Source organism: Bos grunniens, chromosome 18, assembly GCF_055505025.1.
Source record: "Bos grunniens cultivar Pamir isolate PY7600 chromosome 18, Bosgru_T2T1.0, whole genome shotgun sequence".
NCBI lineage: Eukaryota > Metazoa > Chordata > Mammalia > Artiodactyla > Bovidae > Bos > Bos grunniens.
In genome coordinates this window covers 56,449,130-56,474,595 of record NC_141182.1, presented here as the reverse complement: position 1 = coordinate 56,474,595, position 25,466 = coordinate 56,449,130, and the positions used below count along the sequence as shown (strand labels likewise).

General features: G+C 54.5%; 1 protein-coding gene across 2 annotated transcripts in view; it reads right to left on the bottom strand.

The window, feature by feature from the left end:
• AP2A1 (adaptor related protein complex 2 subunit alpha 1) overlaps nt 1-25,466 on the bottom strand; it is a 27,893-nt gene extending 2,427 nt beyond the window's left edge. Inside the window, exons 1-19 of one of the 2 annotated variants that reach the window (XM_086353636.1) lie at nt 25,187-25,466; nt 11,998-12,066; nt 11,733-11,875; nt 11,213-11,406; nt 7,777-7,906; nt 7,387-7,488; nt 5,828-5,936; nt 3,867-4,017; nt 3,367-3,535; nt 3,087-3,224; nt 2,770-2,952; nt 2,257-2,354; nt 1,890-2,121; nt 1,627-1,794; nt 1,377-1,540; nt 995-1,060; nt 600-656; nt 414-496; nt 221-309 (exon numbers count right to left, since the gene is read on the bottom strand). In XM_086353636.1, coding sequence (XP_086209762.1) covers nt 221-309; nt 414-496; nt 600-656; nt 995-1,060; nt 1,377-1,540; nt 1,627-1,794; nt 1,890-2,121; nt 2,257-2,354; nt 2,770-2,952; nt 3,087-3,224; nt 3,367-3,535; nt 3,867-4,017; nt 5,828-5,936; nt 7,387-7,488; nt 7,777-7,906; nt 11,213-11,406; nt 11,733-11,875; nt 11,998-12,066; nt 25,187-25,253 — 2,412 coding nt within the window. In that variant the 5' untranslated portion in view covers nt 25,254-25,466. The remainder of the gene's footprint in view (nt 1-220; nt 310-413; nt 497-599; nt 657-994; nt 1,061-1,376; nt 1,541-1,626; nt 1,795-1,889; nt 2,122-2,256; nt 2,355-2,769; nt 2,953-3,086; nt 3,225-3,366; nt 3,536-3,866; nt 4,018-5,827; nt 5,937-7,386; nt 7,489-7,776; nt 7,907-11,212; nt 11,407-11,732; nt 11,876-11,997; nt 12,067-25,186) is intronic. The other variant, XM_086353637.1, reaches the window with a different exon arrangement.

Below are 25,466 nucleotides of genomic sequence, written 5' to 3'. Positions count from 1 at the left end.
CAGGAAATAACACCTCCTGCATCCCTGTCATGTCATGTCAGTGTCCTCTCCTGTCCTGGGAAAGAGGCCCACTCCCTCTTACAGATGATGCTAAATCTCAGAGAAGTACCATGGGCTCAGGCTCTCAAGTAAGGAGGCCAAACAGGGATCTGGATCTGTTTCCCGGCTGCCAGGAAGGCAGACCTGGAGGGGCGGGGCTGGGCCAGGCCGAGAGGATATGAGTCTGGAGGTCTCCGGGGTGAACCACAGTGGGAGAGAAGTTCTGGAACTGCACCGAGGTCTTGTTGCCATAGAAGAGATACATGCGGCCTGAGGGAATGGAGGTGAGAGGCAGGGTTCTATCTGAGTTCCTTCCATATCCTCCCCGAGCCGGGGTCTCCTGGAAACCTCACCCCGTTGCCCCCAGTACCCACCCAAGTTCTGCCGGAACTCTGACTTGACTCCAATCTGCAGCAGCTGGTTCTCAAACAGGACCCCATTGTTCCTGCACACGAACCTGCATGGGGCAGTGGGGGGTCAGGATGATGGTGCCTGCCTGGGCTCTGCTCTGTGCTCCCTACTTGTCCCTACTTCCCTCCCCAACCTCACCCACAACTCACTTATTCAGCAGCTCATCAGCTTCTGGGATGGGCGGGCCAATGTCCTCAGGACCTGGGCTGCAGATGGGAAAAGAGGGAGATGGGAGGGGGCTTGCGGGGCTAGAGGTCAAGGCCCAGAGCTAGTGGTGGGAGACAGCAAGCCCTGAAGGAACAGAAGCCCAGAATCCATATACCTTGATTCCCCACAGAGCCCCTCAATCAGACTGGCAATTGCCTCTGATGGGAATAGGACCCTGGCAGGAGCCATCACCCCCCTACCCTGTACCAGACAGCCCTGATTCTCACTCCCAAGCCCTTGCAGCTCATCAGGAGAGTCTGCTGAGAGCTCCCAGTCCCCTAACCCTCCCTGGGGGATACAAGAGTCTGCCCCCCAACCCCCTGAGGCCACCCCTTACTCAGCAGCTGGAGCTGGGTCAGCCAGCAAAGCCATGGGGCTCTCAGGGGCAGGCGGCTCCAGCTCGCTGGGCCATCCAATCCCAGAGCAGACAAGAGAAGACAGGCGTGGCAGGCAGCCAGTCCCAGAGAGGCAGCAAGAGGGCGGAGAGAGAGAGAGAGAGAGACGGGAGGAGAGAAGGAGAAGGAAGAGCAGGCTGAGACGGTGACAGGGAAGGACGACACAGGGTGGCCAGGGTCAGCGAGAGCCCAGAGAGGCCCAGAGGGAGCGAGGGGGGAGACTGGGGCAGGCGGCAGCCAGGGCAGACACGAGGCTCAGGGAGAGGGGGAGCTGGGGTGGGGGGCAGATGAAAAGGGGGCCCACCCTGGGCCCAAGGCCAGTACCTGAGGAAGGCCTCCTCGGGGCTGGGCCCCAGGCCGGGCTGGGCGGCCGGGCTGTCGGAGAAGACGTCCACCAGGAGGTTGCCTGCACCCGAGGGGGCCGGGGGTGCCGCGGGGGGAGGGGCTGCCCGCAGCCCCAGGAGGTCGGCGGAGGGCGAGGGTGTGGACTGCGGGCAACGTGGAGGCAGGTGAGAAGGGGCCGGCCTGGCCGGGCCAGCCGCCCCCGCCCCCAGCCCAGCCCCCGGGTACTCACAACGGTGCTGGGGGTGGGCTCCACGCCCCCATTGATGTCGTGGCTGCTGGGGTCCCTCCGGCTGTCATCCAGGGCGCTGCCGGCCCCCGGCCCCTTCTTGCGCTTCAGCTTGGCCAGGATGGATGACTCACGCTCGGGGAAGGGTGGCATCTCCTCCAGCACCGTGGCCTGCAAGGTTCGGTCAGGGACGGGCGTCAGCGCCGGTCTTGGGCTGGAGCAGGGGCAAGGCGCAGGGGCGGGGCACGTGGGGACTGGGCTCTGACCAGGACGTCCGTGCTGGCCACCGAGCTCAGGGTGAGGTACTCGACAGCCCGCTGCTGGAGCTCCACGTCGGCGTTGCGCAGCTGGGAGCCGGCCCGCAGCACGCCCTGGATGGTGGCCTTGGTCTCCGGGAAGAGGTTGATGAACTTGATGTAGGTGGAGAGCAGTAGGGCCCGCGTGGCCACGCTGCACAGGTGGAACTTGGAATGCAGCAGGGAGAACTGCACCGGGGGGCTGCGGGAGTGGGCGGATATCGGTGGGTGGCCGGCTCCACCACCCTCTCCTAGAAGCCCCCACGGGAGGTGCACCCTCCCTCAGAGGGACCCTTCCCAGGACCCCAGGTGGGCCCTGGAGCCCCAGACCCCTCACCTGGAGCGGGGGTCCCCAGCAATCAGGTTTCCAAACTCCCCAAGGATGTAGCCGCCGACCTTCACCATGTTCTCATGGCAGGCGGGCGCCTGGAGCGCCTGCAGGTGGGGACAGCGGTGAGCAGCAGCATCCTGGCTCAGGAGTGCTCAGCATGTGCCAGGCGCTCCACTGAGCCCTTGACTCCTATTAACTGCCGAAGCCTGGTGACTGCTGCGGGTGGGTTTATAGCTGGGGAAACTGAGGCACGGAGCAGTTAAGTGACTAAACTGAGCTCACACAGAGAATAAAACGGAACTGAATGGGCCCTCTTGTCTGGGGTGGAAGGCGTGGGAAACTGGCGGCACTCAGGGACCAGTGACTACACAGCAGGCACCCTGTGCCCTGCTGACCCTCACATTGGCTCGTGGTGGCCCAGCCCCTCTGAGGATGAGGCCCGAGCCAGCTGGCCCCACAGCCCCAGCTGTCCTGGCTCTGCCCTGATGCCCCATCATGGGGTGAGACGGGGGCGCTGACCTCGAAGACGGTCTTGGCAGCGTAGCCCTGCACATCGTCGCGGTTGGTGACGATCTGCAGCACGCGATACCACACCTCCTCACTCACGTAGTCGCCCGCGATGCGGATGAGGTTCAGGATGGTGTCCACGTACCAGCTGTAGTCCACGGCGTACTTCTCAGCCAGGATGGCCACCTTCAGGACCTGCCGGCCAGAGGGAAGGTCGGGCGTGCGTGTGTGCCCCAGGCAGGGGAGTTGGGGGTGTGGACTCGCCACGTCTGGGCAGGTCCCCACCTGGAGACCCTGGAATCTGGGTGCCTGGCCCTCCCAGGACTCACAATCTCTTCACGAATGGCGTAGTCGGCCGTTTCCAGGTACCGCAGCATCTCTGACACGATCTGCTTGGCGTTGCTCCGATCACACATGGCGTAGAGGAGGTCAGCCGCCCGCTGCCGCACACTGACGTCCCGCTCCGTCTGAGGAAGCAGAGCAGGTAGAGTGTGCTCTAGGCTCCCTGGGCTGGTCACCCAGGGCCGCTGGGTCCCCAAGCCGCTCCGAGGGAGCAGAGGAGCCATAGGCCAGGTCAGTGTGGCCAGGACAGGCTCCCAGAAGTTGCACCTTGAGGGCGTTGATGACGGTGTCGATGTGCGTCTTGACGGCCTCGTGGGAGAACTCGGAGCTGGCCAGCGTGCACATGCTCTCCAGGGCCAGGTAGCGCAGGTTGGTCTCCCGGTGCTGCAGGAACTGGCCCAGCTGGTTACAGGCCCGAACCAGGAGGTTGGGCTCACTGCCGGCGCGAGAGGGAGAGATGGCGGGTGGGGGCGGTGAGAACACACAGCTGACCTGAGGAGACGCAGGACTGGCCCCAGCCGACGCATCTCGCGTCCCCCTCAGGACCCCGCTCTGAGCTCCCGCCCTGTCCCAGTCACAGCCACGCTGGGGACCTGACACCTGGGCTGTCCAGCCCAGATACGGAGAGCCAGGAATTCTGCCCCGCAGAAGGGGCCCAGCGCCCACGAGTCACGGCAACACTCCAGAACCACATCGCCCTCCTACCTCGAAGTCACGTTCCCAGACCCCGTTCCCCTAGGACCCGGGAGCCTGGCCCCCGCAGGCACCTGTCGTAGTGGATAATGAGGCTGATGGTCTCGAAGAGGATGGCGTTCTTGGCGTTGGAGTGCTGGACCTTTTTGGACTTGGGCGGCTCCTGGGCCTTGTTGAGCACGGTCTCCAGGCACTCCACCAGCCGCCCCTTCACGGCCGCGTCCTCTGAGGAAACAGAGGGCACGCCCCGGGTTGAGCTCCCTGCAGGCCCGGGCCCCCTGCCAGGGGGCAGAGGCCACGCCATGGCCCCTGTCCTCCAGAGGAAGAGGGCGGGCCCAGCAGCTTCAGGCTGGGGTCTTGACTTCCCCAAGCCCTTCTGGGGTCCCCAGGCCACACGAGGAAGCTGACAGAGGACAGGACCCCAGACCTGGGCTCTCGTCCTGCTCTGTTCTGATTCTGCTGGGCCAGAGGGAGCACCCTGGGAGCCCCCCTTTCCCCCCGCTGTAGCACCCAGGCCCTGGAGGAGTCTCACAGAGCGAAGACAGCGCCAGGAACCCTCCCTAGAGACACCCCCAAACCCAGCCCTTCCCAAGGAGGGGTCTGAGCGCCTGAGATAGCTGCCAACCAGGAGCTCACAAAACCCGGAGAACCACCATTTCCTTGCCTGTGAGGTGACCCCAAGTGGACAGAACAGCTGGCAACTGTTCCAGCAAAGAATGAGGCACCCAGATCTATCAGAAAATTCACGAGACAGAAAACCAGCTAAAGGACCCAGGGAGCGATCAGCCGAATCCAGAACGTTTGACACACCACAACACAAAACTCTCCTGTTTTTTAAAAACCAGGCAGTGGGAGGCACAACTGTTCCAGATGTGGGGCAAAAAATGACAGACGTAAAAAAAAAAAATGACAGTTGTAATCACAGTTAATTTGCAGTCCTGGACTGTAGTTTTTAAGCCCGCCCTGGGCACACCCCAAAATTATGAGGTGGGGCTTAGGCTCCAGCTGTACATTTTCTTAAGGGGTGAGCAAAGCAGCTCAGCTTGGGAAGAGCCTTCCCCAGGGATTCACAACCAAATGCATCCCTGGCTTTCACAGGCTGAGAAGGGCCTTCTGTGTCACATTCATCATACACTCTGCTACAGTGTGTGCACACGGGCTGCAAGATTCAGGGCCACACACCAGCCACCATCCCCAGCAGGCGCCCAGCACCCTGGCTGAATAGAAAGGCACTGTCTCTCAAGGACCTACTATGTGCCGAGCACCTCAGCATAGGTGCTCGAAACTGCTCTGTGAGGTCAGACAGCCGAGGATCGGGACGTTCCAAGGGAGCCCGGCCCATGTGGTAGCGGGAAGGGGTTACGTGCATGGACTCAGGGGTCAGGCTCTGCTCTTTGTCACTGCCCAGGGCCTGGAAAGATGCCTCATCTCCAAGCCCCCATTTCCGAGATGGCTGCCCCTCGCCAGCTCTGCGGGGGCAGCAGGCCACGCTGGTACAGCACCTGCTCACTGCAGGCCCTTCATCCACACCAGCGCTCGTGACCACGAGCACTGAGGGCGTGAAAACCCCTAACAGAGCTATGCTGACTCCTACCACACAGCCTGGAGTTACCCTTTGATCTGCTGGGTGACCCTGGGCAAGGCCCCCCTCTCCAAGCCTCGGTTTCCTCATCTGTAAGAGACAGGTGACAAGAGCCCTGACGTTCCAGGGCCAGGGCATGAGTCTGGCTTTACAGGGCCCCTGGCCCACAGCAGGGGAATCAAACAGCGATCTGTCCATTCCCTGTGCTGGGGGGAGGGCTCCCTGCTGCAGGTGCCCTGCACCCCGGCCCCTCACTGTCTCGAACAATAAACTCGTCCCAGCGCCTGAGTGGGCCGTGGGCTCGGCACTGCCCCCATTGCAGCCTCAGATCAGGGGCTGGAGGCACCAGGCCAGCCTCTGGAAAATCTGGACACAGACCCCTGGCGCCCCACCCCGTGGCCAGCCTTGGGGTCGGAGGCCCCCAGACCCCGGCCTGTGTGGGCTTGTTGGTACCTGGTGGCGGGTAGCACTGCAGCAGCCGCAGGAGCTTCACGGAGAGCCAGGGCGCCGGCACGAAGTAGTAGGTGTAGTCCTGGAGGTCAGTGGAGGCCGAGGAGACGATCTGGGGGCAGAGAGGGGCAGGCAGGGGCAGGGGCATGGGGAGGGGCGGCTGTCACAGTGTGAACCTTTATGGAGCAGAAACTGGAGGCTCAGGGAGGGTGGTGAGGAAGCCTTGGGGACACAGAGTGTGACTGGGTGGATCCAAGCTAGGACTGGTCGATTTTTCCAAGTAAAGCTGGTGTTGGGTGGGCAGGGAATCTTGGCCAATCGATCCCCTTCTGTGAATGCCTGACGCCAACTCGGCACCTCACAACACTTGGACCACCTCCACTAGCAGCTGGACCTCACCAGCTCCCTGGAGCGCGCTCCCTTGTAGCTGTCCCCCAACACGGGAAGCTACTCAGAAACAGGAACTGAGTCTGACCCTTTCCTGGGTCCCTGGGCCTACTACACAGTCAGACAAGAGAAGGGCTCAGCAAAGGGGTGGGGGAATTAGTGAAAGAGCGTGTGACTTTACTGTCCTCACGGCAAACTCCTATGCAACTGTGAAAACCCCTTCTCCAAGAGGCAAGCCTCATCCTGCTCTGAGCCCCTTCCATGACAGTAGCTGCCCCTCCTCCACTGTCACTGTCTGTGCCTCTCCTACCAAGCGTGACCCACAGGACTATTCGAATGTGTGGTGAATGAATGAAAAAGATGGTTGAATGAATGAGCTGATGTTTTGTTCTCTTTGATTGAGAACCCAGGCCTCTCTTTACCTGCTCAGGAAATGTTTTTAGTTACTCCAAGTTTCAACTCAGGCAAGGATCACCTCCACCAGGAAGCCTTCCTGGACATCTAGGCTGGGTGGAGTGCCTTCTTTGGGGGCCTACAACGTCCTTGCTATCTCCATGACCATACACACTGTCCCTTTTATGATCATCTGTGCCTGAGTTGGCCTGTCCTGCAACGCATCCCTCCTCCGACCAGGACAGGAAGCCCCTGAAGGCAGGGTCTCACTCATCTGTGTCTCCAGTGTCAGCCTGCACAGAGCTGGACACAGAAGCAGCCTCAGGGCATGCGCCCAGGATAGGGGCGAAGGTGGTGAGGAGCAGAAAGGAGGGAAAGAAAGACGCATGAGAAGGAGAAGCCAGAGAAGAAGCAGGAGGAAACGAGAGGGTGCAAGAAGGAGGGAGACAGGAGAGCAACCTCCCTTGCTGGGAGCTCCGGGTGCACTGGACCCTGTGCTCACACTCTGTCCAGGTTAACTCACAGCAGCTATGCCGTGAGGCAGGCACCTGGAATCATCCCGTTGAACAGATAAGGCCAGTGAGGCCCAGAGAGGTGACGCCACTTGCCTAGGGCCACACAGCCAGGGAGTGGCCGAGCAGGGATGAACTCCGCTCCAATCCTGTGTTCTTAACTGCCGGGCTAGGTGGTCTCTCAGGGAGAGCGAGGGGGACCAGAGGGGTGCCCAGGGGACAGGCGCACCAGGGCCACCTTCCTGCAGTTGGCACAGACACCACACCTACCCGGCTTAGGCGAGACACGGCCAGGGAGACGCACGTCTTGAAGTCATCCGGGTTCTTCTTGCAGAGACAGGTGATGAGGCTGACAGCGGCTGTGACCACGCCCTGCGGGGGCAGGAGAGAGGCAGCTCAGGGCCCGCGGGGTACTAGGGCATCGGGGAGGGGACAGCGGTCCACGTCTCTACGCTGGCTGGGCAGGCGCTGGGATGTGGGGGAAACCTCTGGGTGTCAGAAACAGAGGCTGGATGTTCTCTGAGGGGCGGAGTGAGTGATGGATGCTGGGGACACTGGACAGGACCCCGGGCAGCCAGGAGGGTGTGGTGTCGGGGATAGGGGGCCTCAGGCGTCCGGGGGTACCCAAAGTAGGGCGGGTCGTGGGGGCAGGGGCCTCACCATGTGCTGGTCGTTGAGCAGGTGCACCACGCGGGCCGTCCACTCGCCCATGGGCACCAGGTCGGGCGAGGCCTTGTAGAGCCGCAGCAGGCACAGGGCCGCGCTCTGCTTCACACTGTCCATGCTGTCCCTGCAGGCACACAGAGTGGGTGGGGGGGCTCAGCGCGACCCCAGCCTGGCACACCCCCTCCTCCTCTCACCCCTCCTGGGAAGGCTGTCCAGCGAGAGGCGACAAGAGCCTCCCAGGAACCCTCTGCTACTGCCCTCACTGCCCACTGGGCCTCCGTCTCTTCCTCTGCAAAATGGGTTGCATCCCAGTGACCTCATGGGGTCACAGGCAGGGCAAGCGTGGCTCTGCACCTTCACTCAGTCACCGTCTGCTTATCTGAGCACCTACTGGGCACCGGGCGCTCCTGTCGGCACTGCGGACTGTGTGTGTGTGCTCTGTAGCTCAGCTGCGTCTGACTCTGCAACCCTATGGACTGTAGCCCGCCAGACTCTGTCCGTGGGATTTTCCGGACAAGAATACTGGACAGAGTGGTGGACAAATTGGTCCAAAGTGTGTCCTCAGAGAGCTTATGTTCCTGCCAGGGCAGCCCCATCCTACAACAGATACTGTCTGGGTTCAGTGCTCCAGGGCTACCTAGCGCAGGAGCTCTGGGGATGGTGTTTAGGATGAAAGCCTCACTGATAAGGCACCAGGTGAACAGAAAACTGCGAGAAAACACTAAAAATCTACACAGATCTTCCCGGCAGACCCAAGAGCCTGTGGAGGCCCCCAGGCAGGTGGGCCTGTGTGTGGGAGGAGCCCGGAGGAGGTTTGGCGCCCCCTACAGTCTCTAGGCTATCTGAATCTTAGGATCAAGCTCTTGCATTGATTCTTGGATCTCCTTAGCTGTCATCTGTTCAAACACTGCCTCTGTTACGATTCTCTCCCTTTTCTCTTTCTAGAACTCTAAACGGTGTTGTTAGACTGTATCTCCCTTGACTCTTAGCCTCTCTTAAATTTTTCCACCTCTTTGCTTCTCTGGGCTGCATTCTGATCAACGTGTCCAGTTCCTCTGCCTATTTCCAATCCCTGCTTTGGTTCTGTCTACTCTGCTGCTAAACTAAAACACTTACTTTCTTTATGAAAACTCCCAGTTCTTTTTTTGGCTGTATTACGTGGCTTATGAGATCTTAGTTCCCCAACCAGGGATTGAACCTGGGCCCTCAGAAGTGACAATGCTGAGTTCTAGCCACTGGACCACCACGGAATTCCCTGAAAACTCCAATTCAACTGTTATTTTCCGTTTTCTTTTTGCTGGCTCTCCTTCATGGCGCCTTGCAGCCTGCATTTAGTGATTTTCAACTGTGAGCTTCTCATGTAACCTGGAGCTTCATCTAGGGAAATTACAGAGGCTTGTGGTGAAAGTGGCTTTCTCCAGAAAAAGACTTGTTTGCGTCTGTCAGGCACTAGGGTACTAGCCGTGTGTATCACTTTAAACTACAGCTTGGCTTACAGATCTATGGATGATCCAGGAAAGGGAAAATCAGGCTGAAAACCAGTGTTGTGGCCTGTTCCATGCCAAGACTTGAAAGGGGTAACTCTGCCTATACTCCCTAAGGGGATTTATTTCTAGGTCACCCTCACTTTGAAGTGTGGCCTCTGGAGCCTCTGCTTGAACAAGCTTTGTCTTCTGTTCCCAGAGGCTGAAGGGCCCCAAAACCAATACCCAGGTTCATCCAGTTCAGCTAATGCTCTTAGCAAAATCCAGTTCAAAACCGCAATGGTTTTACCTGCTCAAAACACACCAATTGCTTCCCATTTTGATCAGAATAAAATCCAAACACCACTATGGAAAAACCCAAGTGAACTTTTTGGCCAACCCAATACAAAGCTCATACCCACCCAGGGCCTTTGCACTTACTGCTCCTTTTGCTTGGAACACTTTCTCCGATACTTCTAATTGTCTTCTCCTCATTCCAGCCTCCAGGTACATGGCACCTCCGTGAAGACACCCTCCCTGATGAGTCTGACTTAAGTAGCCCATCCGCATCCTGCCACCTGTTTTCTTTCCTTCAGTGTAGCTGTCACTGTCTGAACTCAACTCACTTCTCTGCCTATGCGTTCGCTCTTTGGAGTGCCTCTCAGATGCCAGCTCCCTGAGGGTGGGGACAACTGTTCCCCCAGCTCCCTCCTGCCTCCCAACGCCCAAAACAGAGCCTGGGACTTTGCAGGTGCTCAAGAAATAATTGCTCAATGCCCTCCTGCTTTAGAAAGATCACAGGCTGATCACGGACCTTCATGCCTTTCCTTTTTCCACAGCCAACTCCTCCTCCTCACCCAGTTCTCAACCTAATGCCACTTCCTCTGAGAAGCCCTCCGACCCCCAGCCTAGTTCAAATGCTCCCACTAAATGCCCTTAGGCTCCTGTACCCCACAGCAGGGTTCCGAGAGGAAGTAATATGTTTCATCCTGCAATTATTCAATCAATGTTTATCTCCCACCTCTGGACCGTGAACACCGGGAGGATGATAAGCATGTCTGCCTCTGGTCATGGCTACGTCCCCAGCAACGAGCACGGCGCCTCACACATAGATGCCCAATAGATGATTGTTGAATGAATGAATGGAGAAGAGGCAAAAGTTCTGGAAGGCTGTCACTGACATAATTTAAGGTCATTGCCTCTTCTTTACCAGATGTTAAAGGTCAATCAGGAATTTTGCAAGTTTTATCACATTCAGTGATAGCCCCTTCATTCCTGCGAGCAAAAAGTCATTTAATTCATTTTGCAGGATGGCCACCCACTCCAGTATCCTTGCTGGAGAATTCCACGGACAGAGGAGCCTGGTGGGCTACCGTCCACAGTGTCGCAAAGAGTCAGACGTGACTGAGCGACTAACACTATCATTATATTTATCTCCAGTGTTTCTCATTACTAGGCCTGTGCTTCCTGTTATTTTTATAAAAAGGTTATTTCACTCTCTTTGTATTGGTTTATCTTATACCACATGGTAACCAACGTTGTATGAGAGTCAAAGGAAAATGCCTAGGAAACTCTCCAAGCCTTTCGACTGTCTCTTATTTGGGACAATACATTTTTCTAGTTCTTACCAAGAATAGTAAGTTATTAATAAATAGTAACAAATTTCTACTTTTTTTAACTGTACTTTTGACCTTATTTTTTCTTATGGTACATAAACAATAATTTATAAATATGAAAAAAAAAAGGTCAGTTAGACAGACATCCCACTGGCTTTGCTGGGGAGCTGCCTTACAAGGCCAAGTCAGACTGGTGAGATGATAAGGGACAAGCATGGGGCTGTCACCAAGCCCAGCATAACCCCCACGTCCCGGCTGGGAGACCTGGGCAGGCGACGCAACCTCTTGGCCCCTCAAACTGGGCTGGGGCTTGTCTAGCCCGCCCCAGCAGCTGGGTCCCTAGCACCTCACCCGGCCACCAAGATGCGAGGGATGTCAGCGGCGAAGGCCTCGCCCATCTCGCGGCTGCCCACGTTGGCGATGCAGTGCAGGGCCAGGCACATGAAGGTGGGGTTGCGGCTGGCCAGGTCATTCTTGATGGCGTTGTTGATGAGCCGGATCAACTCGGAGTTGGAGTTCACCAGCACCGAGATGAACAGGTAACCCTGGGTGGCGAGAAGGAGGTGGGGGGCTTGTGGCTAACTGACCCTCAGCCCTGCAGTCTACATTTCTGGCTCCTCCGGACTCAGACCCAGGGGTCCAGCCCCCAGGCCCTCCTCCTGCAGACCTGGGGTCCAGGCCCCCAGACCCTCCCGACTCAGACCCAGGGGTCTAGGCCCCCAGCCCCTCCCGACTCAACCCAGGCGTCCAGGCCCCCAGGCCTCCTGACTCAGACCCAAGGGTCTGGCTCCCGGCCCCTCCTCCCTCAGACCCAGGGGTCCAGGCCCCCAGCCCCACCCTCAGACCCAGGGGTCCTCCTCCCCAGACTCACAATCTGCTTCTCCGTGTACTTGTTGGAGCTCAGCAGGTTCACAGCCTCCATGTGCCCAAAGTCAATGTCGTGGCCAAGCAGGAAGATGAAGAGCAGTTTACACACATACTTTTTCTTGCTGTAGCCGTCCAAGGCTTTGTCCCCTGGGGTCAGAGGAAGGAGGACGGGGTGGCAAAAGTGAGAAAGGACTATACTTACAAGTCCCGGGTACTCCAGCCCCCAGCCCACTCCTCCCGCAGACCCAGGAGATGGGCCCCCAGCCTACCCTTGAACTTGGAGCGGATGTTGGCCAGTTCCTTGTTGATTCTCTTAATCTCTGCCTCCTTGCTCTTACCTGGGGAGGAGAAGGCAGGGCAGGTGAGGAGGGTCCCAGAGAGTTGAGCTGCCTGACCTCACTTTCCGGGGCCAGGACCCTCCCAGGCGGAAGGGCGATTCTCTCTATGCTGGAGTCCCGGTCTGGGGGCTGAAGTCAGGCCTCGGACTCCATCTCTATATGGGAGCTTCAGGGAGGTGAGAACGTTCACTCAGGGGTCCCTACCACCCAGAGGAAAAGCCTGGCACATACTCTGAAGTGATCCCTGACCCCCTCCCTTCTTCCTCCTCCTGTTCCCATCACATCCATGGCTCTGCACCAGCCCCCAGCTGAAATAAGCCCCTGGCAGAGAATGTGTGATGAATGAATGAGTGAAGAGATTGGCTGCCCTCAAGCCAACCCCACTGACCCACATCCCCACTGAGCTCAGCATCTCCTGAAAACCTGCTCTGCCCTCAGCTTCCTAATTTGACTCGTTCACCAGGCCTTGCATCCTAAGCTCCCCGCTGCCCTCCCCTGCCGCCACCTGGTCCCTCCTCACAACCTGCCAGTTCTCTCCATACCCCATCCCACCCCCGAAGCCTGGCCCACAGACCCACTTCCTCCTTCCCCGCTACACATCCATCTGCCACATCCCTACTCTTCTCACGAGACCCACCCAGAGGTGGACTCGAGAGGGCCTCCCTGGGCCCCATGAGCCTCTGTGCTCCTTGATGCCCAGGAGACCCCATCGGACCACGATCCGACTGGACAGTGACCTGGTCTCGGCCGCCCTCACCGCCGGCTGTGTCCCTCCCCCAGCCTCCCAGTCCCATTCGAGCCAGACTTCACCATCACACCCCTGACAGGCTTTAGCGCTCACTCAGCTCCTCCGAGAAGAGAAACCTGGGTGTCCTCACCCCTCACTCAAGTCGTCGCCACGTCCTCTCTGTTCGACCTTCAGAACATGAGCCCAGACAACCTCCACCATGACCACCTTGTCCAGACCCCATGCCCGCCCACCTGGATCACTGCAGCAGCCTCCCTGCCTCCCAGGGCGGGGACTCCACCCCGGAGCCAGCAAACCCTCTGGCCCTGCCCTGGTCACCCCTCACATCTCACTGTGTGTCCTGCCTGGCGGGCCTCCGCCAGTTCCAGGGCCATTCCAACGCCCTCCCACCTCCAGGGCCTTTGCACCTGCTATGCCCATCTGTTCAGTTCTCATCTCATCATTTGGGTCTCAGCTCTTGTCACCTCCTCCATGTGGCCTTTCCTGGCCAGTTCTTTAAAGGCAATGCTTTATTCTTCGGTTTCCTCATTTTAAAAAATGTCCTCCTTGGCACATGTCACATTGCATAACCATTTATCTCTACCGTCAAACCTCAGCTCCCTCTTCATTACAAGCCATCATGAGGGAGTTTCTAGAACAGTGCCCAGCATACAGCAGGTGCTTAACAGATGTCTGGTTGGGACTTCCCTGGTGGTCTAGTGGCCAAGGCTCCAAGCTCCCAATGCAGGGGGCTGGGTTTGGTCCCTGGTCAGGGAACTAGAATATGCTGCAACAAAGACCTGGTACAGTCAAATAAATAAAAATAAATATTATAAACAATAAAAATAAACGGCTAGTCATATGAAGGGTGGAGACTGCTCTGACCCATGGCTTGTGCCAAGGCAACAAGGAGGTTCAGATGAATGAATAAATGAAGGAGCAATTGAGAGTATGTCCTCTCCTTCTCTTTTAGAAACCCTGCCTCACCAACCACTCCCAACTTCCAGGGAAGCTCCCACAAGCCCCACTTCAGCGGCCAGCTCCTCCAGGAAGCCCCCTTTGATTAGCACCTCCTGGTCATTTCCAAGCAGATGCCTCCAGGAAGCCCCCTCTGATCAGCACCTCCTGGTCATTTCCGAGCAGATGCTACAGCTGCCTTGTGCAATGTGGCGGCTGTCAGCCAGGCAGCTCTCGAGCACCTGAAAGGTGGCTCTTCTCTACTGAAGTGAGTGGCAAAGACACATTTAGAAGACTCAGTGCGGGGGAAGAAAAGGAATGTAAACTATCTCATTGCAAAGTTTAAAATATTAATTATTTGTTGTTGTTCAGTTGCTAAGTTGTATCCGACTCTTTACAACCCTATGGACTGCAGCACATTAGGCTTCCCTGTCCTTCAACTATCTCCAGGAATTTGCTCACACTCATGTCCACTGAGTCAGTTGATGTCATCCAACCATCTCATCCTCTATCACCTCCTTCTCCTGCCCTCAATCTTTCCCGACATCAGGGTCTTTTCTAATGAGTCGGCTCTTCGCATCAGGTGGCCAAAGTACTGGTGCTTCAGCGTCAGCATCAGTCCTTCCAAGGAATATTCAGGATTGATTTCCTTTAGGATTGACTGGTTTGATCTCCTTGCAGTCCAAGGGATGCTTCTCAAGAGTCTTCTCCAACACCACAGTTCGAAATCATCAGTTCTTCGGAACTCAACCTTCTTTATGATCCAACTCTCACATCCATAAATGACTACTGGAAAAATCACAGCTTTGACGAGACCAGCTTTTGTCAGCCATGTGATGTCTCTGCTTTTTAATATAGATATGTAGTTTTGCCATAGCTTTTCTTTCAAGGAGCAAGTGTCTTTTAATTTCATGGCTATGGTCACCATCTGCAGTGATTTTGGAGCCCAAGAAAAAATCTGCCACCATTTCCATTTTTTCCCCATCTATTTGCCATGAAGTGATGCGACTGGATGCCATGATCTTAGTTTTTTCAATGTTTACTTTTAAGCCAGCTTTTTCACTCTCCTCTTTCACCTTCATTAAGAGGGTCTTTAGTTCCTCTTCACTTTCTGCCATTAGGGTGGTTTTAAATGAAAAAAAAAAAAAATCTAAATACTGATAACATGTTGAACTGATGCTTTCAAATTGTGGTGCTGGAGAAGACTCTTGAGAGTCCTGTACACAGAAAGGACATCAAACCAGTCAATCCTAAAGGAAATCAATCCTGAATATACATTGGAGGGACTGAAAGTGAAGTTTCAATACTCTGGGCACTTGATGTGACCAGCTGAGTCACTGGAAAAAACTCTGTTGCTGGGAAAGACTGAGGGCAGGAGGAAAAGGGGGTGACAGAGGATGAGAAGGTTGGATGGCATCACAGACTCGACATGAATTTCAGCAAATTCCAGGAGACAGTAGAGGACAAAGAAGCCTAGCATGCTACAGCCCATGGGGTTGCAGAGTCGGACACGACCGAGTGACTGAACAAGAGTGTATCAAATTACATAAATACATTAAAATTAATTTGGCCCATTCCTTTCTGCTTTTTAACAAAAATGTGGCTCCCGAGGAAGTTAAAAACCACACATGCTGCTCACACTCTGGGTAGGACTGCTCTCAGGCTTTCCCGGGGCTCCCCACACTGCCCGGGTCAGCGCTGCTGTGGTGTCTGGGTCTGCGCCGTCCCCAGACCACAGTGGGAACCACCTGAGGGCTGAGCATGGGCCACTTTTCTAGTAATGACTCCATGTTTCACAGGCTTACTGAGTGGCTGCGCTCAGGAAAGACAAGATGTGAAAAAATACAAAGAGCCTGAAGAGGTACAGTGACCCGCTCCCAGTCCTCAGGGAGGGAGGAGGTCTCCGGGACCTAGGCGATGAAGGGCCGTGATGAGGCTGAACCAGCCTGTGTGGCCCCAGAGCCCATCTGATGCTTCCTTTATTAATTACACGGTTCCTGAGCCCTGCGGGGCAGGCTGAGGAGGACCACGCCGGGTACCCAGGACTACAGCAGTTCTGAGCCTCCCCCAGGGCCTCCGGGCCGGGTGGGGCGCAGGCTGCATATCCCCCGCCCACACCTGAGCAAGGTATGCGTGGATGGAAGTCACGGGGGCACCCATGGGGCCTTGCTGGTGGCTGCCGAGAGGAGGGGACATTTGAGGAGGGCCGTGAAAGATGAGGAGAGTTCAGGCGCAGTTCACCAGGGAGAACTAAGCCACTCTTCTGAGTGCCCAGGGGAGGGTGGCCCGGGCGTCAGGACAGCACCTCCCCTGGGAGCGGGGCAGGGGCGGGGACCTGCACCCACGCAGGTGGTGCGCATGCTCCACGTGCGCATGCTCCGTTCATTCTCCCAGCCTGTGCAACACTCTTAAGTTGCCTTAAAGCTATTCTGTAGGGACCAGAAAAGAAATAAAAACAAAAACAGTTTTTCTAAATGGACCACATACCACACAGTGGCTGCCTAACCTTTACCACAGGCAGATGGAAACCTGAATGGTAATTACCTTTCCGACACTAAAACCCTCTCCGGCCTTTGCTTACACCTCTATTAAAAGCTTCAAGAAGCAGGCAAAACTAACCGAGAGTGTTGGATGACTGAGCAGTGAGCAGGGGGTGCTGGGGAGCTGGGTAAAAATTAAAAATGAATAAATTATTCATTTATTATTTGTTCCTGCATCTGGGGGCCAGTTATGCAGCTGAGTTCAGCTGGGGAAAATTCATCAGATTTTGATGATGGCTTCATCAAAATTCATCATTTATGATCTGTGAGCTTTTTTATAGATACACTATATATATATACACCTATAAGTGAATATATATATTTGTATAGGAATATATATTAACATGTCTTTATAGTTAAGTACATCAAGGACATAGAAAAGAATATCAAACAGATAAGGAAAATTTAAAGAATATTCAGGAATTCCTTGGGACTTCCCTGGTGGTCCAGTGGCTTAGACTCCATGCTCCCAACACAGAGGGACCAGGTTAGATACCTGGTCAGGGAACTAGATCCTGCTGGCCACAACTAAAGATCCCGTGAGCTGCAAGTAAGACCCAGCACAGCCAAATAAATAAACAAACATTAAGGGACTTACCCACGGTCCAGTGGTTAAGAATCCACCTTCCAATGAAGAGGACATGGGTTCAATCCCTGGTCAGGGAACTAAGAGCCGATGTGCGGCAGAGCAACTAAGCCCACCCCAAAACCTGCACGCCACAACTAAGACCCAATGCAGCCAAATAAATAAAAATTTTTAAAAAAGAATTTATGATAGTCAGCTGAGTGAATTATTCATTTATTATGCTATAGTTGGACATTTCAGTCCTTTAATAAAAAATATTAGTGGCTTCTATGTGTAAAAATTAAAAATAAACTTTAAAAAGTCTTTAAATTGTCCACATCTATTTGACATTGTCTTCTGGATCACCAATATACTTCCCTATAAAAAAAGAATTCACAGAAAGAACAAAGCATCAGGTCTCCCAAAGAGAATGCTCTGTGGCCCTGAGGAAGGGCATTCTGGCAGAGCACATAACCTCTGCAAATATCTAGTGCCCAGGCGCCCAGAGACAGCACCTGGGTGCTGCTGAGGGTAACGCATGGGACAAAGAGGCTATAGGCAGCTGTGACAGAACTGGGCTTTTGGAAGAAATTTTTCATCACTCAGGGGCAGCTTGCAACAGAAAGTGAGCTCCCTGTCACAGGAGGCATGTAAGCACTTCAGGGTGTTTATTATAAAGAGATTTCTTTATCTTCAAACATTCCCTGGGCCAGGCTCAGACCCTGCTCTGCCCTGGGGATGCTCCCTGATTGGAGGGGAGGCTGATAGGGCTAACGTGGAAAACTTTGACAGAGGCACACACGGTGAGGGCTGGGAGGCTAGAATCAGATGGGAGGAAGAAAGCTTCCTGGTACCCAGCTCCTGGTATACTTTTTTTTTTTTTTTGGTGGCCGCACAGCAGAGCATGCAGGATCTTAGCTCCCAGACAAGGGCTCAAACCCATGCGCCCTGCAGGGGAAGCATGGAGCCCTAACCACTGAACTGCCAGGGAACCCCACTCCTAGGATTTGAGGCTCAAAGGACAAGGCTGAAATGCATCAAGCAGCAATAAGGGGAGGTGTGCTTGGGGTACGAAGGTCAGCTTGTGTGAAAGCCCAGGGGCTAGCACAGCAGGTGGCGGTAGACTGCAGGGTTCCCTGCAGGTGCTGGGGAGCCACGGGAAGGCAGGGGACCTCTTCTGCCTGCAGCAGTTGCTGTGAGGGCCGTGCAGGAGGGAACGAGGCCACCGTCTGGCTACAGGCCAGGGCAGGTGACTGCTGAACGCTCCACATATACCAGGGGACTCCTGGCTGGGGGAGCTGCAGCTTCCCTGAACATGTAACCTGGGGCATCGGGGTGGGGCTGTCACTGCCATCAAAGGGATCTTCACCAACCGTGACTGCCAAGAAGGGACTGTGACGCTTTTACAGCAGTCAGGTAACCCAGGCACTATCCGGCGCCTCACTGCCAGGCCCTTCTGTGCCTTCCAGACAACTGCTGTTTACAGTACAAAGGAGCAAATGTTTCTCTCTACGAGGATGTGCCCTGCTGTCTCCCACACAAGTCCTGACAGCCCGGAGTCCTCAAAGAGGCTTCTGGGAGATCAGACTGTTGACTCTGGATCCCTGTGAAGTTCACAACGTGCTATCCCCGCTCCGTCCACTAGGGGAGCCACTGGCCACACGCGGCCACTGGGCACTCCAAATACGGCTGGTGCCTCTGAGGGACTGGATTCCTAATTTACTTGTAATAAGTTAAAAATTAAAAAATGATCCTCCACTCAGTTACCGGGAAAGTATGTTTGGAACGACTTGGACCCTTTTGTGAAGCTTCTTTTTAACCACAAGTTTTGTAAACTATTCAGACAGAGCAAGTTATTTCCAATGAAAACGGAGCTTCCGAGTGGAGAAAGGAACATAAACTGTCTCATTAATCATTGAAAAATATCGATTACACATTCAGATAATATTTGGGCCATCCCGGGGTAAAGGAAATAAAACATGTTAAAGTTAATTTCCCCAGTTTTACTTTTGTAATGTGACTCCTGGAAAATTAAAATGTCTATATGTGGAGGGACCTCGAGATTGTCATATTAAATGAAGTAACAAATATACGAGAGAGACAAGTATCATATGATATCACTTATCTGGGGCATCTACAAAAATGATACAAATGAACTTCTTTATGGAACAGAAACAGACTCACAGACATAAAAAACAAATTTAAGGTTACCAAAGGGGATAGCTGGGAAGTTGGGAGGGATAAATTAGGAGTTATGGATTAACATACATACACTACTATACATAAAAGAGATAAATAAGAATCTACTGTATACCACAAGGAACTATATTCTCAATATCTTATAATATCCTAAAATGAAAAAGAACCTGAAAAAGGATATATGCGTGTGTGTGTGTGTGTGTGTATATATATATATGTATATACATATGAACTCAATTAAAAAACTGAGGTATAGTTAATTTCCAACTCATTGGAAAAGACTGATGCTAGGAAAGATTGAAGGCAAAAGGAGAAGGAGGGGGCAGAGGATGAGATGGTTAGCATCACTGACTCAGTTCAGTTCAGTCAGTTCAGTTGCTCAGTTGTGTCCAACTCTTTGCGACCCCATGGACTGAACAACTTTTAAAAAATGTACCTATGTGGATTGACATATGAAAGCCCCGGGTTAGATGTTATCAAAGTGCTCAACATCCCCTAGACAGAGTTTTCTCCTTGAGCAACCAAGTCACACCCTGTCATTCCCTGGCTTGAGCTCAGCTGCAAAGACCTCCTGAACTGCTTCCCAATATATGAAGAGGGCATGTGCTGCTCTGTAAACCCCAGGCCTCTGCCTGGGAACACTGGTTCCCCAAGGGCAGGGGTAGGAGCCCGAGATCAGGGCCAGGGCCCAGGGCAGTCCTGACACAGCGCTCAGTTGCTTCAGTCGTGTCCAACTCTTTGCAACCCCATGGACTGTAGCCCTCCAAGCTCCCCTGTCCACGGGATTCTCCAGGCAAGAATACTGGAGTGGGTTCCCATGCCCTCCTCCAGGGTATATTCCTGACCCAGGGATCGAACCCACATCTCTTGCATCTCTTGCATTGGCAGGCAGGTTCTTTACCACTAGCACCACCTGGGAAGCCCCTTGTCCTGACACAGGGGAGGTGCTGAATGCGATTGTGGACCGAGGTCACAAGAAACACAGCGAGAGGGAGAAAGGGGGCTCAGGCCTGGATCTGTCTGTTGCCGGCATCGAGCCAGTTCCTTTAACACACTGATGCTGGAGCATCACCAAAGTGGGACTCATTCCTTCTGCTGAGTCAAATCCTATTCCTTTACCGCTCTGAATCTCTCCCTGGCTCCCATCTGGCCCACTGTAAAAGCAAAGTCCTTATTGGATCCACTAGTTCCCTCTCTGACCACAGTTCCCACCCTCTCCCCACATTCCTATTCCTCAAGCACAGTCCTGCCTCAGGGCCTTTGCACAGGCTGTCTGTGAAACCAAGAATGTCTTTTCCAGATTTCTATGGGCCAATCCACCCACCAAATTTTGCTCCAATGTCACCTCAGAGAGAGATTCTGACCAGCCAATACCAGAGTGCCATCCCTGACCTTGTCCCTACACCCCTTCCTTGCTTTATTTTTTCCCAGCACTCTGAACAGCTGAACACTGTATATTTACTTGTGGGTTGGTCCAGCTCCCCACTAGAATGGGAGCACCACAGGGAGGGGACTTTTGCTCACCACTGTGGTCTCATCACTTAGAAGAGTGTCTGGCACTCAGTCAGTGCTCACAAAGATAGATTCGTTCATTCATTCATTCAATCAGCAAGTACCTCAAAAGGGCTCCCATGGGCCAGGGCCTGAAGAAGGTAGAACTGGGGACCCAGGGAGCAATCAGACCGGGGCCTGTGTTCCAGGGTTTGGGGAAGACTGCCACAAACAGGATGGGTCACAGTTTGTTGTAATATGTGCCCCCTGGAGAGCTCGGGGCACTGCGACAGCCCAGCACCTACTTCCCAGCACCCACTTCCCATCCATCACCTGCACTCTCCTCAGGCTTGGGGAGGGCTGGGGCCCTAGAGAGGAGGGAGCCCCACCCCTGCCTTAGTGAGCTCCCAGCAGATAAGTGTCTGGAGGCCAGACTCCCCCTCCAGACAAGACAGGACCACGCCTTCAGGCCAGGCCTGGCCTCACCCCTCCCTTTCTTATCTGCAGAATTTGCCCTTCCTGGCTCTTCTCCACAAAGCCTGCCTTCATCCCCTTCTAGATCCTCCCCCCAGCTCCACTGTGCCAATCATCCAGTAGGAGGCCTCCACTCTCCTCCTGTCCTCCACCTGCCCCCCCACCCCAACCCTCCTCTTTCCCTCACTCGGGCTTGAAACCCTCTCCAGCGCTCTCAGAACAAACACCATCCTGGCCTCTGCCCACCTCCCCAAGGTCAGATCACATCCCTCTCTGTACCAGCTGTAACACAGACCTTAGAGAGTCTCGACGGGGCCTCAGGACCTTTGCACGTGCTGTCCCTCTGCCTTCAGAGCTCACCTCCCCTTCCTCTGGCCTGGCTAAACTCCTCCACACTGTCTGGGCAATGCAATAAGACAGCTCCTGTTCTCCCAACACCATGGCCCTCTCCCTCATTGGACTTAGGGCGGCTACATTCTTTTTTTTTCCCACTTAAAAAAAGAAAATTGGGGGACTTCCGTGGTGGTCTAGTGGCTAAAACTCCAAGCTCCCAATGCAAAGGGCCTGGGTTCAATCCCCGTTTGGGGAACTAGATTCCACATGCTGCAACCAAGACCCAGTGCAGCCAAACAAATAATGCATATAAAATTTTTGATGAGAACAAGAAAGGAGCCAGGATAGGGCTTTTAAACAAGTCGATATCAATTCTGAAAGTAAATTTCACGTGACTTTCTGAGGGGCAACAAGATATACCTCCCTGAATGCTTTGTAATATATTTAGATCTGACTTTATGTTACATAAAGAAAATAAATTTAATGTATCATCAAACAGTGGCATACGTGAAATAAAAGGATTTGCTGTATAGCACAGGGAACTATATTCAACCACAGTGGAAGAGAATATGTGAAAAAAATACATATATGTGTAACCGAATCACTTTGCTGTACGCCTGAAACTAACACAATATTGTACATCAACTGTACTTCAGTTAAAGAAAACTTGAGCTACAACTTACAGAGCACACAGCTCACCACTCGGCAGTGCCATTCAGGGCTTCTTTAGCAGATCCACAGTGCTGTCCATCTGTCACCACCATCTAACTCCAGGACATTCTCATTACCCCCTAAAGAAACCCTGTTCTCATTAGAAGTCACTCCACATTCCACCACCCCCTCGCCCTAGGCAGTCACTCAACTACTTTCCGATTCTCTGGATTTGCTTCTTCTGCACGTGTCATGTACTGGAATCCTACAATATGTAGCCTTTTATGTCTGGCTTCTTTCCCTTAAAATGGTGTTTTACAGGTTCACCCATGTTGTAGCCTCCACAGTACTTCATTCTTTTTGATGGCTGAATAATATTCCATCATGTGGGCATCCACACTGTGTTTTTCCATCCATCTGCTGTGGACATCTGGGTTTGTTTGTGCTCTCTGGCTATGGATCATCAATGATGCTGTACAAACATCCATATACGAGTGTTTGGGAGATGGACAGCTGCAATTTTTATGCAGTTCCTGTCTCCCTCTGGGTTCATGGGGGTACAGACAAGTCTGTCCTATCTACCACTGTGTTCCCGGCACCCATGATAAGGTTTGAAACATACCAGCCATTCAACATACACTCGATGAGAAAACCAAGGACAAGGGGCACCCTGATCCTCCAGTCCTGATTCTTTTGGCTAAACGACCTCCACTGCCCCCAAGTCGGAGTCTCTCCCCCATCCTATGGCTTCCCACTGGGGTCCAGCGGTGACACCCACTTGTTTTCTCTTTCCTTCCTCATCCCCGCCATCCAATCCCTTTGCAGATCCTCCAAGATCTATCTCTAACCCAAACACTTCTCACGGTTTCCTTCCCACCCCAGTCGAGTAAATCACCATCTTGTGCAGGGATGCCTGCAACAGCCCCCTAATTCTTTCCCTGCTTCCATGCCTACCTCCTTGGGTCTATTCTCTATCCAGCAGTCAAAGGAACTATTTTAAAACATCAATCAGGTCCCGTCCCTCCCATGCTCAAAACCTTCCCGCCGCCCTTGCTTCAGAGAAAGGCCAAGGTGCTCCCCATGGCCCACAAAGCCGTACCCACTCCCTATCCCTTCTCTGCCCAAACCTCCCACCTCTCCCACCCTCCCTCGCTTGGCTCCAACCACACAAGCCCCCTCGCTCTTATCTGAACCCTCACCAAGTGTGCTACAACCTCAGGACCTTTGAACACGCCATTCTGCTGCCTGGACCCCTCTTGCCTCCAAAATCTGTACCACTTGCCCCTTCTCAATCCTGTTCCCTTCCCCCTCTTCCCATCCTTATTTTTCTTCACAGCACTAGTTATCATCTGTAGTTCTCTGTGTTTATATTTTAATCTCCCTCCTGGCACGAATGCTCCAAGGGGCAGGAATTTCTGTTCACTGTGGTAGCTCTCGTCCCTAGAAGTGTCTGGCACACTGGAGTGATCAAAAAGCATTTGTCAAATGAGAATGAATGAATGAACCTTCAGAGGCAAGATGTTCTGGTCAATGGAGTCAGCTGACAAGAAAAGGGAGCCTTCAGGAGGTTGAATGACTTGCCAAGGGTCACAAGGTAGGTGTCAGAGGCAATGCACACCTGCTTCTAACAGCTGCCCCCCGCCACAACCCACAACCCCTCAATGTTCCACCCCTTTCCTAACAAACATAACCTCCCTCTGCCACTTGTCCACCCTTCTTGCTCGCTGAGCACCTACTATGTGCCAGATCATCCCATACCTGCTAAATTCTAAAATCATCACTGGGCACTTGCAGAGGCTGCTCCTCAGATTCAGCCAAGTAACAAAAACAAGAGCCAAGACATCTAGTGCCTAGAATGTGTGAAACGCTTCACTCACATTCAGTTATCATCACAACCCCATTAGGAAGATGCCATCGGCAGCCCCTCCTGACAGATGAGGAAACTGAGAGGTGAAGTCCCTCATTCAAGGTCATAAGGCAAGGGGAAGGGAGCACTCAAACTCAAACCGAAGCCTGGCTGACCCCGGAGCCTGTGCGGATACAGTCTCTGAAGCTCTTGGCAGCTCCAAACACCAACACCCGCTCCCAAGAGCTGGGAGCTGACTTGGCGCCAGGCCTCCCATAGTCACGACCATTCTTCCTGCTGGTGAGGGCTGTCCCCATGTTGATGTGGTCAGAGGGGAGAGGGCTCCAGATTCAGGGCTGTCCTGCTCCCCGACTCATGACCCCTCTGGAACCAGGCTTCCCCCCATGCCCCCCAGCTTTCCAGATCTCTTCCCCATGGATGTCTAAGGCCCCCCCAGGCCCCTTCTTTGAGATCTGAGCTCTCTACCTTCTGGCACTTCCCGCAAGTCCCCACATTATAATGACCTCTCCTTTCCAGGCCCCCCAGCTCCCTGTTTCGGGTTCTCCCAAGACTATCCATCTGCAGTGCTTCTCCTCCGTGCTCCCCTCAATAATCCCTCTAGCCCCTTCTCCACTGCCCGCCACGTCTCCTAAGCAATCCTTCATCCAGGATCCCCTCTATGCCTCACCAAGGTCCCAGAGAGTCTCCCTTGTTCCCATCTCTCCTCCCCAAATCCCTGGGACTTTCTATCATTCTCAAGTCCTCTCTATGAACCAGCTGGGCGCCTCCGTGACCTGTCTAGCCCCTTGGTCTCTATAACACCCCCTCGCCCAGGCCCTCAAGCCCGGTTCCTTTTAGGTTTCCTGTGTTTCGCGTCCTCCCAGTCCTCTTTGGCCTCTTCCTACTCTACCTCTCCACAGGGTACCCCCACCCACCCTCCCACCCACCCACCCACCCATGCACCTTCTTCCTTTTTCATCTACAACAACAGGGATCTCTCTAACCCTACCGCTAATACGATTCCCCAGTCTTCCTTCCATTCCCAGGGGACACCTCTATGCCCTGTTCCCGGGACTTTACTAATCTCCTCTCTATTAAGACCCTCCGCGATGCCTCTAAACACTCCGCGTCGTCACCTCGAGAGACACACTATGACACCCTAACCCCCTCCATTCCCCCCAACCCACCCTTAAGTACCCCCGCCCCGGTGGCCTCTCTCGCCTCTCACTCTATGGCCGCAATGGATTTCTAATCCTTGGGCCCCTCCGTAACGCTCCCCCGAACCCTTCCATTTCACGCTCTCCCCCCTGCCCGATCTCCCCCGGCCGCGCTCTCACAGTTCCGGATGTCGGAGATGAACACGGCGAGCCCCCGCATCCCATCGCCCTTGGACACGGCCGGCATGATGGCGGTGGCGTCGGCTCCAGGCCTGGCCGGGCAGGGCACGGCACAGCGGGGGCTGGCAGGCGGTGGGGGGACCGGGAGGAAAGGACCCCAGGCAGCGCTGAGAAGCCGAGCCGGCCGGGGCGGGGGGAGGGCGGGCAGGCGGGCGGGCGGGCAGGCCGCGGCTCCGCCCCAGGCCCCTCCCCTCGCCTCCGCCGGCCTGCGCTCTCGGGG